This window comes from Mercenaria mercenaria, unplaced genomic scaffold (genome assembly GCF_021730395.1).
Source record: "Mercenaria mercenaria strain notata unplaced genomic scaffold, MADL_Memer_1 contig_971, whole genome shotgun sequence".
Taxonomy (NCBI): Eukaryota; Metazoa; Mollusca; class Bivalvia; order Venerida; family Veneridae; genus Mercenaria; species Mercenaria mercenaria.
In genome coordinates, this window is record NW_026463892.1 from 49,343 (window position 1) to 70,205 (window position 20,863).

The 20,863-nt window shown below is 33.4% G+C and overlaps 1 protein-coding gene across 1 annotated transcript in view; it reads right to left on the bottom strand.

Annotated features, from left to right (window-relative positions):
• The window catches only part of LOC128555045 (uncharacterized), a 60,539-nt gene extending 39,682 nt beyond the window's left edge, over positions 1-20,857 (bottom strand). The window contains exon 1 of the mRNA XM_053536404.1: positions 20,588-20,857. Within this exon, the coding sequence (XP_053392379.1) occupies positions 20,588-20,687 (100 nt within the window). The 5' untranslated portion in view covers positions 20,688-20,857. The remainder of the gene's footprint in view (positions 1-20,587) is intronic.
• Between the last annotated feature and the right edge of the window lie 6 nt (positions 20,858-20,863).

Here is a 20,863-nt window from a genome sequence, read left to right on the forward strand (position 1 = left end):
ATACAAAGTGAATACTTTGCGGATGGATAGGGTGTAATAAACAATTACGTACGTGTGGTATCAAGGAAAAACTGCCGTTAGGGATCATGATAAACACAAATCCTATGTCAGGGAATATAACACCACTTACTGTGCATCATGTTTAAGGTATTCATATTGAAAGAGCTAACGTTTTCATCCTCTAGATAAGAACCTGTACTTAATACATTTGAAAGACAGTATAGAAACCTTTAGAATGATGTTTATCAAAGGGCGTCACATTTCCTGAAAGATGGTCTTTTGCTGCCCAAAAGCGCTCCAAACGGCATTTTCCAAGAAAACTTCAGACGAAAGATTGAATGAAATACCCATTTTATCCCCAAGATAAAAAGATAGGACTGAATTCGGTCGATGGACAATGCAATAACTCTAAAATGATGTCGTTCTCGAAGAGGACGTAACGTAGAAGACTGAATGATCTACCATATCCATACACAAGATGGAACATTGGGCCTTAATGTATTTGAAACGAGATGTAAATACATTTATCATTTAAAATGATATATTGCATGTGACACATTCTCAGAGAAAGTTTCTGTGGACTGTTCAATATACAATACCTAAAGTACAAGACTGAATCCTCTATCCTATTCATTTTCAAGATAGAAACTTGAGTCTGAATGCATCTGAAAGACGACATAAATACTTTTAAAATAATGCAATGCAAATTTAATGTCACATTACTTGAAAGAGGGTCTGTTGGATGTTAAAAAGTGTTCCAAACGGCTTTCTCCAAGAAACTATAAGTGAAAGATTGAATGATATACCTTATTCATTCGAAAGTGCGTATGAAAGACAATATATATATCTGTACAATGATGTATGACCAGCGGAGCCACATTTCCTTAAAGAGGGTATGTCGGCTATTCCACAGTTTCACAATATTACCTATTCATATGTGAGATGGGAATTTAAACATAAATGCGTTTGAAAGAAAATGTAAATACCTTCAAAATGTATAAAAATTGGTGTCACATTCCCTGAAAGATGATCTCTGCGAAGTTCAAAGTGCTCTGAACTGATTTTTCACCATAATACTAACGTTTGCAGATTGCATGACCTATCTAATTCATCCCAAAGATAGGAACCTGGGCCTTAATACATATCAAAGACAGTGTAAATGCTTTTCAAATGATGCATAACAAGAGGTGACATCTTCCCTGAAAGATGGTCTGAGGGCTATTTAAAGAGCTCCTCCAAATGGCGTTTTCCAATAAGACTTAAGGTATTGGACCCCTTATAGTAATGTTTATAAATGGCATTTGCTTGATAAATTCTTAAAGCTGACCGTGTTTTACACTATGAGGCAATTTTTGAACAACTTTTACCGTTCCGTTTTTTATAAATTTTGTATAATTGATAGTGTTTCCTCAAACTTAAATAGAGATAAATTTCAAAGCGATAGCCATTGCCCAAAACGTTTGCAGAGGATTCATTATGACATAAATTTTATAATAGAAACATCTAACTATTGGTAAACAATAATAAAACACGAAATAAAACTGTCAATATAAATTTTTCTAGCGTGCCTCAAGTAAACATATTTAATGAGACAGAATTCTAACTCCAACATTGAAAAATCAAGGTCGAGTCCTGTGGGACTGTTCTAAATTTTGCTCACTTCATTTAGAAATATAGCATTGGGGCAGAAGTAAAACCTACCTACATAAATGCAAACTAAACTTTTACCGCATGTAACTCAGTATTTTTGTGATGTCTAACTCTGCTTCCCTCCCTTCTGTTTCAGAGGTAAAATCACTTTGAACAGCAAGACATCGCTTATCAAATGCAGAATTCCACTTTTATACAATAGATCAATAATAAATCTTTAAAAATGTAATCCTTACTAGAAACAAAGGAAAATAAGGGGGGAAATTTGGTCCCAGTGGGGCTTGAACCTACGCACCCCTGAAAGTTTTCAGTCAAAGTGGGTTTATGGTAGGAAATAAATACTTTTCAAAAGGAGGTACAGTATTACGGGTCTAATACCTTAAGGCGGAAGATTGAATGATATATCCAATTTATCCCCCAAGAAAATACTTTCAGCCTAACTGCATTTGAAAGGTGTTATTTATACCTTTACAATGATGTATGGCAAGAAGCGTCATATTCCTTGAGAAAATGTCTATGGACTGTACAAAATTCTCCGAACATTCCTCCCAAATACTTACGGTAGAAGATTAATAGATCTACGTAATTCATCCCAATATAGGAACAGGAGCATAAATGTATTTAAAAAAAACCGTGCTCCGAACAGCGTTCTTCAAGAAGACTCTAAGTAGAAGATTGAATGATATATCTTATCAATCCCTAAGATTTTAATTGGGGCCTAAATGCGTCTGAACCTTTCTCATGATGTTCAGTCAGTAATGCCATATTCCCTGGCATAATATTTGTGTGCTGTTTATCATGGTCGCAAACGGCATTTGCCCTTTGATACCATACGTACAAAATTGTTTATCACATCTTATCCGTCCTCAAAGTAATAAACTATGCACTCCAAAATACATGCGTTTAAAAGACATTAAAATTACATTTAAATCCGAGTATAATTAGTGGCGTCACGTTCCCTGAGAGCCTGTCTATAAGCTGTTGAAAATACTCTAATGATGATTTGCATCGCAAACAAGACTGTATATTAAAAAATTCGCCGTTAAATACCCATCTTTTACCCATAATTCTTCCTATCATTTTGTTACTGTTTGCCAGTTACGTGTGCGCTCTATTGATTTTCATGACGATGGTGTTTTTTCTCAATGTCACGTGATGTTTGCAAGGTGCTCGCTGAATAGAATTCCGTTTTTTTATATATATATATTCCGAGAAACCCTATTAGTCCAGTCCCTGGCGACCTCCCGTGAACAAAAATACCTACCAGCTAGTGAACAAAAATACCTACCAGCTAATTTGTATATTAATGTTTAGATAGCTGTCTGAAGTATCAGAAAAGTTAAGATGGAGTTGCTGCATCATTGTACATTTTTAGGAATCCAAGATGTCGTCCAAGATGGCCACCAAAATTATGAAAAGGCTCTATTTATCACTTTTTATTTATAATTTTAAGGAAATTCAAACAGTTCTTAATCCTGATGCTCACAAACAATAGAAAAAGAAAAATAATCTTCATAATAATGCGAAAAAAATCACTAAAACTGATATTGCTGTATATTTTCACTTTTCATAATTAAAGTTTCTGTGATCTTTACAATTTTTAATTAATGTAATAAATATTATTAGTTTTATTTGCATTGATAACACATTTTTGTTTGGTATATAGACGCCTGACTCCTGGTTTATTATCATTTTAGTGGGTGCCGTTAGTGGAAGTTAATATCAGCTTTGTTTTAATTACTGTTTTTTTTTATCATTTTGCCTCCATGTTTCTGAAAAGCAAATTGTATTTATTTGATATTTGCCTTAATCTTATGCTGGTGTTATGTTGACAAATATATCTTTGCTTTTTAATTTCGTCATGTGTAATCGTTGCCATGGTAACAACTTGCAGGAAATATATCAGAAAAGTTTATATTTGCTGTTTTGGTGAGTATTTTTTTCACAAAATAACTGACCATTAATCAACATTTTTGATCAAATGCCAGTACCTAAAAATTCAGACCAAGAGAAGTGGGCTCGCGAAATTTTGTATTTTCAAAATGTGTATTAGTACTCGGATATTTGAAATTTTAGATGATATGAGATATTATTGTTGCTCTTATTTTGATGAGTTTCGTTTTATGAAAAAAAGATAGGTTAAATTAGTACTATGTTATCAATTTATATTTTTACAACAAAATCTAAGTCGCAGAAAACTTCTTCAAAAAGTGTACCAGTACTCGAATGATCCAAAGTTTGGATAATATATAAATCATTGCCACATATTTTGGTGAATAAAAAACGCATAAATAACAAGTGCATTGTTTAGATTTGTAGTACCATAGTTTAAAGCGTAAGATTTATTGATAGATCATGCCAATTAGAAGAAGAAGTATCATTTGATTGTGAAAAGGTAATTGTATTTGAAAATCCATTTCTTGAAAATTCCCTTCACAGTAACCTGTATTCGAAAATTGCCTCAAAGTATCACGCTAAAATATATAAAAAAATCTATTTTGTATACTATTAGTACTCTTGTAATTTGTTATTATCGGTTTTTATTCAGTTTTATTGCTTGAAAACTTTTAATATATGTCAAAATGTGTTATTAAATTACTTTGTTTGAGCATTGTTAGTAACAGTAAAATAGAAAAAGTGGAAAACCATACATTGCAGGCTCAGTTTGATGCACATAAATATTAACATTTATTCAAATTATCTTAAAAGATGAGTGTAGACGTTTCATTGTTGTTATATTTTCTGGTCCTCTGAAATCATGCATTTCTTTCCATTGTCTGTGTAACAGAAGTCTGCATAAGCAGGTGCTAGAGAGCGTCAGTGCAGTGGTGTTACACATTTCATTACATTAAATGAAAGGGAGCATGAAAACCGAGACTATTATTTGACTTGATTACGTTCTATGCTTCAAGGGAATCTTCTTATAGATTTTATTTTTTAGAAACTGTATAATTGATATGGTTACACGTAATTCAAGATTGATCAGTATCCTTGCCACACAAGCTGCAGAAGTTCCAACAGTGTGCAAATCGACCCATGACAATAAAAAAAAATACAGATTTGATCAACAGTACAACCTATTTCCTAACTTGCCGATAAAAATTACAGCTGTAATTATAACATACCGGTGCAGCATTTTGTATATTTGATTTGAACAAAATGAGGATGTGAGAAAATTAACAATAAATTATTATTTTAGCAATAAGTTTTTGTATTGGTAATTTTTAAACTGAAAAATTCTGATTTCTTAGAGCGATACAGATGGATAATTTAACACAATGAAAATGAACGAGTGTGAAGGTATCTGCTTTATATTTTCATACTGACTGAATATAATACATTCGTTAACAAACTTGTTTCCCTTGTATTTCATGCTTTCTGAGCTTTCTGAAAATGATGATGGTGTGTCTATGTCAGTTGTACATTAAGACCTTGAGATATATCATTTTAATAATGGTGTGTATATGGCTGAATTAACAAAACGGCACTAAAATAAATACAACGTGGGGGTGGGGATGTTGCAAATTGTATTACTTCTCCTTAACAAATGCGTCGTTCTTCAGTCTCGAAGGTTCATAAAATTTATAGAATTAAGAATTACTTGTAAAAGCTGGTCATAATTTGTTGAAAGTGAACTCACGCTTTAGACGTACAATGTACACTCCGCAAACGAAAGTATTAAATTTCTAAAAAAAAGACAATTGAAGATTAACCAGACTCCTAACTATCAAGCACTTCGAAAATACAAGGATAAAATAATCTAATAAAGGCTGTGTCAGTATTTGAGCATAGTGCATTACTTGACATTAAGCTGAACAGATCTAGCAAAAAAAACAAAAACAACAGGAATACTATTACTTTTGCTGTGTTCCGACTGATCCAAAATATATTTGATGGATTTAAGGGGATGTAATGCATTACTGATCTTCTAGTCCAGATATACAAAAAGTGTGACGGTAGACTGCTTGGTTTAAACAATATTTAATTCAACAAACAGCATGTGATCACAATACATTTTTACAAAAGCTGAGGATCGAGTAGTAAGCTAATAAGCATTTTCAGAAACTCTTTCCCCAAAACAGGTACATAATAAATTGCAGTGACAACAAGTATTGTAAAATTAATGCATGCTTGCAGTCAATTCTTCATACAAAACAAAGACAAATATCAAACAGGGAATGCCACGCACCAAAAACGCAGTCTCCTCAAAACGAAACCCACAGCACGCAGACGCGTGCACCACACACACACACACACACACAAGTTTTCAAGTTTTAAATATTTTAAGAGTTCTGAATTTGGAGTTGTTTGTATACTAATCAATTGTCGACAGGAAATGTGATATTTTATAAATGTAATACGTTTAGGACTATTGGGAAATAGCCAATAAATGTTTAAGAACATTTGATGAACATTACTGATAGAGAGAGAGTGGATGGAGAGAGAGAGAGAGAGAGTGAGTGTGTGTGTGTGTGGTTGTTATTGGAATGGGGTTACTTGTGTGATATCAAGGACTGGCGTTTGCAAGTCTTAAATGAATCTCCTTGTTTGATGTATGTATTACTGAACGTGAGAGAAGACAGATGTATTGATCTGAGGACTATTTGCATCACCAAATAGGAGGAGTGGTAATGTAATGTTTGCGATAGGGCTACTTTTATCGTGTAACTGTTTTCGCTGCCTCTGGTATCGAGGACACCCGAGAAAGTAGTGGTGCTTCGTTTCAATATCCCCACATAGACAAAGAGGGCTGCTATTTTTTCTAAAAGAGGTGTTCATTTAATGAGCTACAGTGTGTTCTTAATCTGGTATGGAGAATTTGGGAATTTCGATCAACTAAGCAGTACATGTATGACATGATACCTTTTGGACATCCGTGTTAAGTTTACCTTAAAAGCTATTGAGACTGGGAGCTTCTCTATGTTCACTGGATAGTTGGTTCTAGTCAGATATTGTTTGAGGCAGAAATGGATCAGAATAGAGTTGTGTGTTACAATGTATAGGTCTGAGGTCTTAAGCATTTCTTAGGTTGTAAGCAGTAGTGGTCCCAACGAGATAATGTAGTAATGACGATAGATTAGATGGAGCGAGATTATTCGACATTTTATAGAAAAGTAAGCCTTTGTTTCCTTCGTCGTTCTTTTAGAGGTTGAAAGCAGGTCTCTTTGTACAGACTGTGGATGGAGACTAATTTTGTGGTCCCCGATATGATTTGAAGGGCTTCCAGTTGTATCTTTTCTAGTACAAATTCATCCTTGATAGTAATGTTGTCCCAGACGGTAGACTGCTTGACAAAGCAAAATGTAAGATACTATTTAGGAAAATTTAATTCTGATACTTTCCACGTTGCTCTTTTATATATTATAATAACATGAATAACATGTATATAGATAATTATGAAGAATATGTCAAGCAATAAGTATTTGCTATCAAAAAGATTTAGTATGTGTACGTACAATCAATTTGGCATATAAAAAGATGAACCGAATAATCTGTAGTACATGTATAGTTAAATGTTTCCCTTAGACAAAATGCAGTGGAAATGATTTGCTCTTTGTCTTGGACTGCCTGAAAAGAGTGAATAAATAAATATTGTTTTAATAACAGGAACCTCACCAATTAATCTTAAATAATATATAGGAAAATGTAAGAGGCGGCAATGCAAGATCCTATACTCTATTACAGAAGCACATTTTTAATCCCTGTCCAGTTGTAAAGTTACAGGACAGTAAAAACAGCTGTTTCCAACTGGTGACTCTCTGTTACAGTAACAAATAATGATATGCAGATATAAAAATGCTAGTGTTATTGTCCGTACAAACAGGGTGTTTTCGTTATTAAACGCAATATTTATATTCTGAAAATATCTATATTACTTAAATAACCCATGTATTTAACCGATTACAAGGTGGCGTAGTGGTAAGGTGCTAGACATTCAAACACGTTACCACGGCTTCGGAATCATCCCGGACCATTCTTTTTAATTGAATAAAGTAATGTAATCGACATTCATATTCTTTTCATTCTTACATAATTTAATGTAACGTATTTCACGAATGGTAATTGTTTTCTCTTGTACTTTTCTTTTATCTAGTTACACGAATTTTTCTCTTTATCTAAGATATCTTTAAAGATTTTTATTCGACATTTTCTACAACATTAACTTGAATACAGGTGTGGTGGACGGATAGCTGTTACAGTAACAAATAATGATATGCAGATATAAAAATGGCCTTCCAATCCTCAGGTCGGGGTTCGATCCCCGGCAGCTACTCGGGAATTTTCAGAAACGCTTTTCAGTGTTTCCCACCCAACTAGAGGTGTACTGGTCAGGAACCCAGGCACTCCTTGCGTGTATCAGTGCTATACACTGGGCACGTTAAAGAACCAGGCTGTCTATTCGCAACGAGCTAGGCTAAGTTAGCCGGACAAGCCTGTATCTGATTTCTGATCCCTCTGTCGTGGGGGCTTTGTCTCACTCTGTCCCTCTGGTCAGATCGCTCTGTGTCTGTACTAGTAGAGGATGAATATTGCGCGCTGTGTGGCTGCATTTGAACTGTGTAAAGCGCCTTTGAACGTGAAATCGATTATGAAAAGGGCGCTATATAAATATGGCATAATAAAAAGTGTATTTCTCTCAATAAATGAACCATAGAAATAGAAAATAATTTTGCAATTTGGAAAAACATTATGCTTAGACGTAGGACTATAACTTACAACCAAGAGATTGGCAACAGACCTTTGTTCGCACAACTACCTGCACAATCGGTATTATATCAATCAAGAGATATATATGCAATACGTATATCGCTTTTAAGGTTCGGACACAAGGACATTATATAGATATTGTATTCCTTAGAGGGTGATATAAAAAATATTCACCGCGAGGAATATGAATATCACCCTCTAAGGAATGCAATATTTATTTTATTATACCGAATACATAGTAGGTCTGAAAAATCATTGAAAAAAATGTAACATGTTCTATAATTTAGTGAAATAATCAATAGAAATAAATGAACATAAAGACAATAGAAAATCAGTCTTAAGTCGTAAGTACCAGTCACTGATTTGTATTTGTATTTCCATAAAAACGGAAACGTTCATTTGAATTGTTCATTGTTGGATTTATTGAATACTGAACGTTTCTCAATAATTGTTCGACACCATCTGCAGCAAAATAGTTTGTATTTGCAGACATTTTATGGTTGAGAACACCATCTGGTACTAACATTCTATTTGTGTCCTGACTATGACTACCTGAATGACTGACTTTATGTTGTTTATTAACATTATTTTCCTTAGTTTGGCTTGTTACTTCCACAAATACTTTATTATCCCAAAAACTTCAAGAAGTTCTTCTTCTGATTTTCCTGGGAATTGATTTGGCTTTTCCATGAGTTTGATGACAGAGCTGTGCTTAAAGTGGACGAATGTTCACGCTTTTTCACCTCACTGAGTCGGTGTGGGTAACTACGCATAATTATTGATGATTCAGATTTATGTCCGGATGTTCTCGTTATATGCCTGGCCTCAATTTTAGCACCTTCCATAGAAGTGATAGATGTAGCTCTGATACTCTGTATATTTTTGACAAATTTCCTAGTTTGGAGATTTGGACCATGTAGTTAGACAATGGGTATTTTCGAACTGGTGCTTACAGTACCAAATAATGGATGATGTTTCAAAAGATTCAGACGGCCTTTGCCACAGAACATGAGCAGGATAATTTTTTTCTTAAACGAGGTCACTGGGCACATTGGATCGTCTGGCCGTGCACAAATTCTACCCTCTCTAATTGTGTCATCTGGTGTAGCTTTTGATCTAAATATATACTGTTATGTGTAGATTTTACTATTGACTGCTATATTTTTAAATTTAATATTTTGAGACATTTCAGCTAAATTTTACTGATTATTCTGAACAGAAAAAAAAATCTTAATTTTGATTTTTGGTACATTATACATGTACATACCAGCAGCTATCAAAATGTCATTTGCTTTTGATAAGTCTGTGGCTGGGTCATCACAGGAGATGCTAAGAAATCTGATTTACTTCTGCTTGCCAAGCATTATAACATTTCTACAGTAAAGTCATCCATGCTCAAACCAGAAATTAAGAATATTATTGTTCAGCATTTCATGGATGAAGATATATTTGATTCATCTGCTGAGTCATTTATTTTAGAAACTCAGTCAGATTTGAAATTAAGGAAAATGCAATTAAAGTTGGACTTTCAAGAAAGAGAAATGGAAAGAGAAGAAAGAATGAATAAGTTAGAAATGGAGTGAGATATGGAAGAAAGGGAGAGAGAAAGGAAGGAAGAGAAAGAGAGAGGGGGAGAGAAAAGAAGAAAGAGAGAGAGAGGGGGGTGGGGTGGAGAGAAAGAAAGAACGAACATAATTTAAATTAGAAACGAAACATTTAGAATTGGCAAGTAGAAGTGCAGAACCTCCGAGTTCTTCTCACTTTGATGTCACCAAACATGAAAGGTTAGTTCCAATTTTTCAAGAAAAAAAGGTTAGTTCCAATTTTTCAAGAAAAAAAGGTTAACAAATATTTCATGCATTTTTAGAAAAAGGCTGAAAATCTTAAATGGCCTAAGGAAAATTGGGGTCTTCTTTTACAAAGTATGTTCATTGGCAAAGCTCGAGAAATTTATACACAGCTGTCTGTAGAGCAAAACTCGAATTATGATTATTTTAAAAATCTAAATTTGAAAGGTTACGAGCTTGTTCCTGAGACATACAGGCAGAAATTGCGAAATTGCAGAAAGGAGTCTGACCAGACCCATGTTAAATTTACCCGAGTTATGGAGCAGTTATTTAGTAGCTGGTGAACATCAAAGAAGATAGGTACTAGTTATAGCAACTTTAATGTTTACTGAAGAATTTAAAAAGTATGTTGGCACCGAAGTCAAAACATGTTTTGATAAAAAACAGATTGAAAATTTAGAAAAGGCTGCTAGATTGGCTGATGATTATACTTTAACTTATAAAATTTCCTTCAACAAACCAAGTTATTTGAACAAGAAATCTTATTTCCACATAATAATTCTAGGTTCTCATCTGGTTATAATTCTAATACAGGAAGTTCTCAAAAATCAGAATTTTCAGGTTATACACTTGCTGAAAATTTAGGTAATAAACCTGCTGAACAACCCTTGTCTCTACCTACTTGCAGGTATTGTAATCAAGCTGGACACATTATCTCTCAATGTTTTTCTCTATAGAAGAAGCAGGGAAGAGATGAGGCAAGACCTACAGGCCTTACTTCTTTGAAGAGTCTTGTACTGTCATTGGGGTCAAGGACACCAATTCTGATTCTATTATGGAGATTTGGAGCCATTCATATCCGATGGCTCTATATTACTTATCGGTGATTCTACCCAGTCTACTCCTACTAAAATCCTAAGGGATACTGGAGCTTCCAATCTCTTATTCGTGCAGATGTTCTTCCTTTTTCTGAGAAGACTTCTTATAGCGCAAATGTACTTATTCAAGAGGTAGAGTGTGGTTTTGTTTCTTTACCCCTCCAAGCAAAATCAGCTTTGTCAATAATATAAATATGTTAAAAGAATACATTGAAGGAAATAACTCTGTCCCACATCCTGTTAGTGTAAGTTTACCTGAATTGAATTGAAAATTCAGTTGAATGGGATTTAGAAAAAATAAATACTGGCCCTGTCCATGGTCAAATAAAACTTCAAAATTTAGACATTCAATACCTGGATGAAAAACTTTAACATTTGGAACCTCAACATAGAAAACAGCTGAAACAACTTAACTTATCCATGAATATGAATATTTGTTTCCAGAAGTACCTTCTAGAACTGACAAAATATTTCATGACATTGCACTTACAGATTCTACTCCAATTAAACAACCATCCATACAAAATGAACCCAACAAAACAGACTCATTTAAAAGAAGAAATTCAATTTTTTTTTGGACAATGATTTCATTGAACCAAATAACAGTGAATGGAGTTCTCCATGCCTTCTTGTTCCAAAATCAGACAAATCTTATTTCTTGTGTACGGATTACAGCGCCACAAACACTGATTCAATTCCAATACCTAGAATTGACGATTTTATCTATAAAAATGGACAAGCAAAATTTGTATAGAAATCTGATATATTAAGGATTTTGGCAAGTTCCTCTCACAGAAAAAACTAAATAAGTTACAGCCTTAGTTACACCAGTTGGATTATTTCATAACGAAGTATGCCGTTCGGTATAAAAATCTCGCCTGCAACTTTCCAACGACTTTCAAAATTCCACTATGTCTGGACTTAAAGGATGACTATTGTGATGAATACATTGATGATGTCATGATACACCATGACACTTAGAAAAGTCATCCACAGACCATAAAGGGATTTCTTCAGGAGAGTCAGTGAAGCAAAATTGACAATAAAAGTATGAAAAAGTGAATTTTGTAAAGCTTCAGTCAAGTGTGTAGGTCATGTCGTGAGACAGGGTTAAGTAAAATCTACTGATGCTAAGGTTGAATCAATCTCTGATTTTCCAGTTCCAGCCAATAAAAGACAACTTTTCCTGGTATGGCTGGATGTTACAGAACATGTTGTCCATTTTTTTTTCTTCTATTGGTTAACCTGTAACCAATTTACTTTCTAAAAAGGCAACATTTATCTGGAATGACAAATGTCAAAAATCATTTGAAAATTTGAAGGCCATACTCAAGAGCGAACCGATTCTTTTGATACCAAATTTTGAAAAACCTTTTAAGTTAGCAGTAGATGCTTGTGATATTGGTGCTGGAGGGGTATTGCTACAAGAAGACAACTCTGGGATTAATCATACTAGAGTTATGATTATTTCTCAAAGAAGTTCTATAAACATCAGAGAAATTACTATACTAATGAAAAGAGTGTCTAGCTCTTTTTTTGGCTATTCAGCACATTGAGGTGTAATTAAGTGCAGCCACATACCCTATTGTTGTCTTCAGTGACCACAATCCTCTCACTCTCATTAACAAAATGAAAAACAAAAATGAGAGATTGCTTAGATGAAGTCTTTTACTCCAACAGTATGACATAGATATTCAGCACATCAAGGGCACAGATAATCTAATAGCAGATGCCCTATCCAGAATTTGATTATTGTTAATAGTTGCTGGTTTGTCTTTCTGTTACTTTTCTTTACTGTAACAAGAAATTGTTACCCTCTGACGTAACAATACATAATAAAAGTTTGTTTTTTTCACAAGGCTGTGCCTATAAAAATGCATTTTAAAAGTAATTAATAAGATATCTCGTGTAAAAAATTAACAGTTTTGGAAGTGGTCACTTTATTTAATATTTAAGTTAAAAAACACAATTAAAATAGGAACAAAAGGGTACAAAAACATGTTATTTGTGGCAAAACAATGGAGAAAAAGAAACAGTCGTCAGATAAGAGAAGTTGTGAAAATTTAATGTAAAAAAAAACATTACTCTAAACATTAATTGAAACTTACCCATGATTTTTATCTTTCTCATTTATGTTTTGGTATACGTAACCAAGGCCAGTAGCGTCGGATGCAACAGCAAGTGTAGATTTTGTCATGGATTGAAGGTTTTCAATACCTCGTCGACAAAGGAAATACATGAGATCAAACCAAACTTCATATTGCAGCTTACATATTGAACACAACAAAATGTTATACAAGAGTTTTAAGTCCTCACTAGATATCGGGGGTTTGTGTTCCACAGATCTAAGTCCACAACTTTTATTCACTTTAGCTTTAAATATTTGCTGGAAAGTCCTGCATATTTTTTGTCTTATCTTATATTAACTGAACACTTTTCCTGCAGGTGTTTACATATTCCGTACTTGTAGGAGTTCAGAGTCGAATTTTTCACATTTTCCCCTGATTGATTTCGAACTGAAGCAAACAAACATCTGGAGTTCCATGTTTAATTCCTCTTTTGGAAACTCTTCGAAATTGCATGTATTTCCCAAATATTCACGGAATAAAGCAACACTAAGCTTCACGAGGCGCTTTGTATTGTTTGAGTTCTTTTAGTTAAATAAAAACTGCAGGTCATCTTCAGTGATTGCGGCAAATTTGCTACAAGACTTCTAAGATTGTCTGTTTTGACACACTGACCTCGTCTGTTGTTAGACGAACGCCTTACAGCTAAATATCAATAAGCGTCTCGTCATCTTTGATCATCGAAGCATGTAACTCAATGTTAAAGAACTACCGACAATATCATATCAACCAACGGGTGATATGAAAAAGAAATATCACATGCGCAGAAAATGAAAAAAGCTCATCTGCGCATGAGATATGAAATTACTGGGAAATTTGAAAAATCATTTAAATGAAACCAATGGGAAAATTGTACTAGGCATTAACATGAAGTATAATTAAAGCAGAATATTCGTGAGTGTCAGTGCTATACTTACAGTCAATAAAAAAGTATTAAAAAAAACTGTATAAAACAATATACACATACAAAATAAACAAAATAAAACATCATTATAGGCTAATGCAACAGGCAAGAATACAAATAACATAGCTGCTCGGTGGTTAGGATACTCGGCTAGAACAACAAATCACATCAAATCCCGAAACAACTATAGGATACTACTAAGGTTGAACATATTGATCTTGACTACTACACACTAGGCTATGAGTTAACACTGGTAGTGAGATGCACAGAGAGCGGAAGTGGAAAACATACCAAATGATGAACGAGCTTTACCGAGAACGAAACGCAGAAAGGGATTGACTTTGTTGCATAAACTTTAATTCGTCTGTCGAAAAAACTTGTTAATAGTTGCTGGTTTGTCTTTCTGTTACTTTTCTTTACTGTAACAAGAAATTGTTACCCTCTGACGTAACAATACATAATAAAAGTGTGTTTTTTTTTTCACAAGGCTGTGCCTATTAAAATGCATTTTAAAAGTAATTAAAAAGATATCTCGTGTACAAAATTAACAGTTTTGGAAGTGGTCACTTTATTTAATATTTAAGTTAAAAAAAACAATTAAAATATGAACAAAAGGGTGCAAAAAAATGTTATTTGTGGCAAAAAAATGGAGAAAAAGAAACATTCGTCAGATCAGAGAAGTTGTGAAAATTTAATGTAAAAAAAACATTACTCTAAACATTAATTGAAACTTACCCATGAATTTTTATCTTCCTCATGTATTTTTTTGTATACGAAATCAAGGCCAGTAGCGTCGGATGCAACAGCAAATGTAGATTTTGTCATGGATTGAAGGTTTTCAATACCTCGTCGACAAAGGAAATACATGAGATCAAACCAAACTTCATATTGCAGCTTACATATTGAACACAACAAAATGTCATACAAGAGTTTTAAGTCCTAACTAGATATCGGGGGTTTGTGTTCCACAGATCCAATTCCACAACTTTTATTCACTTTAGCTTTAAATATTTGCTGGAATCTCCTGCATATTTTTTGTCTTATCTTATATTAACTGAACACTTTTCCTACATATTCCGTACTTGTAGGAGTTCAGAGTCGAATTTTTCACATTTTCCCCTGATTGATTTCGAACTGAAGCAAACAAAAATCTGGAGTTCCATGTTTAATTCCTGTTTTGGAAAGTCCTCGAAATTGCATGTATTTCCCAAATATTCACGGAATAAAGCAACACTAAGCTTCACGAGGCGCTTTGTATTGTCTGAGTTCTTTTGGTCAAATAAAAACTGCAGGTCATCTTCAGTGATTACGGCAAATTTGCTACAAGACTTCTAAGATTGTCTAATTTGACACACTGACCTCGTCTGTTGTTAGACGAACGCCTTACAGCTAAATATCAATAAGCGTCTAGTCATCTTTGATCATCGAAGCATGTAACTCAATGTTAAAGAACTACCGACAATATCATATCAACCAACGGGTGATATGGAAAAGAAATATCACATGCGCAGAAAATGAAAAAAGCTCATCTGCGCATGAGATATGAAATTACTGGGGAATTTGAAAAATCATTTAAATGAAACCAATGGGAAAATTGTACTAGGCATTAACATGAAGTATAATAAAAGCAGAATATTAGTGAGTGTCAGTGCTATACTTACAGTCAATAAAAATATTTAAAAAACTGTATAAAACAATATACACATACAAAATAAACAAAATAAAACACCATTAGAGGCTAATGCAACAGGCAAGAATACAAATAACAAAGCTGCTCGGTGGTTAGGATACTCGGCTAGAACAACAGGATACTACTTAGGTTGAACATATTGATCTTGACTACACACTAGGCTATGAGTTAACACTGGTAGTGAGATGCACAGAGAGCGGAAGTGGAAAACATACTAAATGATTGACGAGCTTTACCGAGAACGAAATGCAGAAAGGGATTGACTTTGTTGCATAAACTTTAATTCGTCTGTCGAAAAAAACTTGTTAATAGTTGCTGGTTTGTTATTATGTTACTTTTCTTTACTGTAACAAGAAATTGTTACCCTCTGACGTAACAATACATAATAAAAGTGTTGTTTTTTTCACAAGGCTGTGCCTATTAAAATGTATTTTAAAAGTAATTAATAAGAGATCTCGTGTACAAAATTAACAGTTTTGGAAGTGGTCACTTTATTTAATATTTAAGTTAAAAAACACAATTAAAATAAAATAGGAACAAAAGGGTGCAAAAACATGTTATTTGTGGCAAAAAAAATGGAGAAAAAGAAACAGTCGTCAGATGAGAGAAGTTGTGAAAATTTAATGTAAAAAAAAAAAACATTACTCTAAACATTAATTGAAACTTACCCATTGATTTTTATCTTCCTCATTTATGTTTTGGTATACGCAATCAAGGCCAGTAGCGTCGGATGCAACAGCAAATGTAGATTTTGTCATGGATTGAAGGCTTTCAATACCTCGTCGACAAAGGAAATACATGAGATCAAACCAAACTTCATATTGCAGCTTACATATTGAACACAACAAAATGTCATACAAGAGTTTTAAGTCCTCACTAGATATTGGGGGTTTGTGTTCCACAGATCCAAGTCCACGACTTTTATTCACTTTAGCTTTAAATATTTGCTGGAATCTCCTGCATATTTTTGTCTTATCTTATATTAACTGAACATTTTTCCTGCAGGTGTTTACATATTTCGTACTTGTAGGAGTTCAGAGTCGAATTTTTCACATTTTCCCCTGATTGATTTCGAACTGAAGCAAACAAAAATCTGGAGTTCCATGTTTAATTCCTCTTTTGGAAAGTCCTCGAAATTGCATGTATTTCCCAAATATTCATGGAATAAAGCAACACTAAGCTTCACGAGGCGCTTTGTATTGTTTGAGTACTTTTGGTCAAATAAAAACTGCAGGTCATCTTCAGTGATTGCGGCAAATTTGCTACAAGACTTCTAAGATTGTCTATTTTGACACACTGACCTCGTCTGTTGTTAGACGAACGCCTTACAGCTAAATATCAATAAGCGTCTAGTCATCTTTGATCATCGAAGCATGTAACTCAATGTGAAAGAACTACCTACAATATCATATCAACCAACGGGTGATATGGAAAAGAAATATCACATGCGCAGAAAATGAAAAACGCTCATCTGCACAAGAGATATGAAATTACTGGGAAATTTGAAAAATCATTTAAATGAAACCAATGTGAAAATTGTACTAGGCATTAACATGAAATATAATAAAAGCAGAATATTCGTGAGTGTCAGTGCTATACTTACAGTCAATAAAAAAATATTTAAAAAACTGTATAAAACAACATACACATACAAAATAAACAAAATAAAACACAATTAGAGGCTAATGCAACAGGCAAGAATACAAATAACAAAGCTGCTCGGTGGTTAGGATACTCGGCTAGACCACCAATAACATCAAATCCCGAAACAACTATAGGATACTACTAAGGTTGAACATATTGATCTTGACTACACACTAGGCTATGAGTTAACACTGGTAGTGAGATGCAAAGAGAGCGGAAGTGGAAAACATACCAAATGATGAACGAGCCTTACCGAGAACGAAATGCAGAAAGGGATTGACTTTGTTGCATAAACTTTAATTCGTCTGTCGAAAAAACTTGGCGGTTGCATTACAAGAGAAAACAATGTTTTAACAATAGACATAATACTCTACCAACAATAAGATATCAAGATTGATCTTTACATAGGGGTCTTCGTGGTCGAGTAGTCAAGGTCGCTGTGTTCAAATCACTTGCGCTTCTTATTCTATTTGAGTTCTAGCATTGAATTAGAAGCTATCCATCTGGATTACGGTAGGCCAGTGGTTCTACACGGGTGTCCACTCGATTTTCCTCCACCATCAAAAGCTAGAAAATCCCCATAGTTATAACATAGTATTGTGTCGGTGATTAAGTCTCCCCCACCCCTAAGAGAACAAAACAAACGATATTTACTATTCCATACACCGTTTGTTCCAACGGCTAGTGTTTATAAGTACATGCTAAAGGAAAAATATTCGAACTCTAATTAAAATGTACATACAGCTGAAGATTGTTGCCTCAATATCGGTTAGCTGGATACTCCGGTTAGCACGATGTGTTTTGGTCGGTCCCGATTTTTCTCTATATATTTTAATGTAATAATTTATCATTACCTCGATATTATTAGCACGATATTTTGTTTAGCTCGATGGGATCTTTCAGTGCCTTCAACTTACCTGTAATGTTTTTAAGTTTGAAACATTAATGTCTTCAAAAACTCCTCTGACACTTAATAATTTATCTAAGTACCTTTATTTTGCTACTAAGGAAAGAAATAATGTCTAATATCTTGCGTTTTACTTAAAACAGCTCGTATTTTTATTCTAATACCTTTCTCTCCTACAAGACTTTATTTTAGTATTATCAGTATATTGTGTTTTACCTTGTAAACATACTTCATGTTACGACTTTCTCTGACAATTTCACATGTTCTATTCCATGCATTGTTAAAATATTTATGCTATAAATGTGTATGCGTTTATTTCCAAATAAGTGATATGTTAAATTATGTTATGTTATATTATGTTGTGTTATGTTTTATAACTGTTTTCGTCGATATCATATATTTAAGGTGTGGATAACAACCTATTGTTGTTCGGCGCTGTAGTTATCATAAAGAGGTTAGTTTGCGTGTTTGTTTTGTTTGTTTTTAGTCTTTATGCCAATTTGAATGTTTGCACGTTTGCATTTAATTCCCAACAAGTATTCTAAAACAGCGTGCAAGCGGACAAGCTATTTTCCAATACAACAATTACTTTGGTCGAAATATGTTTCTGTTTAACTGAGTGAAAATCTGCCATTTTTAAATGTGTAACATTTTGCGTATTTAAAGATTAAAAAAATGAGACAAAATAATTGCTAATGATGACAGGTGGAAGTTGTATGACTGTAAAGAATTGATCATATTTAAATAAAACATATATCAATAAAATGCTTATACTGACATGTTAAATATATATTTATATATATTCTCTGTAGGGAATTATTGTGTTGTTATATCCGAAAGCGTGTTCTGTACACTTTACAAATGAAAATGACATAGGACCGAATTTTCAAGCAAAGTGATCTTTGTAAAATTACAACTGTACAAAAACTAGGTTAACATCATATAAATCCCATCAATTATGAAGAAATAGTGTAGAAAAGTAATAAAAGTCAGTAATTAAAGCAAATCTTATTCATTTTTTTTATATATACACCATCCATTTAGAATGATAACAGACTAGCAGTCCTGCGCCCATATACAATAAAAATGATGTAAATGTAAAGAAAACTAATGGCATTAACATCATATACTAAAATACTTTAATTAATTTGGAAACTATGTATATAAGAAGTGAAAATATACAGCAGTATCATTTTAGTGATATTTTTACATTATTTTGAAGACAATTTTTCGATATTTTCAATAAATCTAAAACACACTTGATAAAAAATGACTTTATTTTAAGGCAAAATGTACTTGTTATTGTTTTTGAACATCTGGATTAAAAACTATTCGAATTTCTATGAACTCATGACTAAAATGTGATAAAAAGTGCTTTTTCACAAATCCATCTTGGACGCCATTTTGAATTTCTAAAAACGTACCATAGTATGGCAACTCAACCTTAACTTTTCTGATGCTTCAGACATTTATCTAAACATTTATATAAAAATAGCCGCGACGTAAAGGTGAATACATAGGAAAAGTTATTTGTTGTTGTTTTTTTAATCTCACACCACGATGTGTAGATTAGTCGCTTAATTATTTGATATAAAGTAATTCAGAGATGATGTTACAAGAACAGTTTATAAAGAGAAAAGCTGAAAAAGACACCACGGAAAAAAATAGCGTTAAAATTTGAATTCTAGGCATACCGTGCAAATAAATCATGTAATAATTGATAAAATGTTCATATAATCATGATTATCTGACATGTTTGATCAACATTTCCATATTAAGACGTAGCCTATTGTAAACAAATCCAAAAATTACTTTTGTAACATCCACGCTGTCACTTCCAATTACAGTGTTGTTCTATGGGGGGAAAAGGTAGTGTTGATTTTCTTATTAAACAAATTATCCGAATACTTTTAAGTATAATTACCATTAAACCCTATTTACTCTGGCAAATTTTAGATCGTTCTTTACTCAATGTACATATCCAATTCTTTGGAAAGACCTAGATAATACATGAATTACTTTTGGCCCAACTATTTGTATATACTTATAAGAATGCTTGCATCAATGTAATGTATACACGTATATGTATACATGCAATAATAAAATAATGAAAGATTAAAGGCAATATTAATGCTGATCTGCAGAGAGACTCCTTAATTCTACTATACGTTACTCTAGCCAGATCTACAGTTGCTTTATGAAATAACTGGGCTCTATTTACAGAATAGTGTAACATCTCTGTCAAAGCAAATTTTGCATATAGTCAAACGATATATATAATAATGTTTCTTACCTACTACTTGATACACTTCTAACATTTTTATAATCAACTGCCCCCCGTTGATATCTGCATCTGACTGTTCATCTTGATTTTCAGTTTCTTGGGACGGCATATTGTAAGCATGAGCTTGCGAAGCTGCATTTAATGAGCGCCGTGCTGTTTCTGTTTTGTAGGCATATTTGATATTAATCTTCCCGTTTAAATGCAAATAGCCATCAATACATTCACTTTCGTGTTTCTTGTCGCTGACAAATGTTTGGAGATCGTAATCGTCCCAAACACGTGATC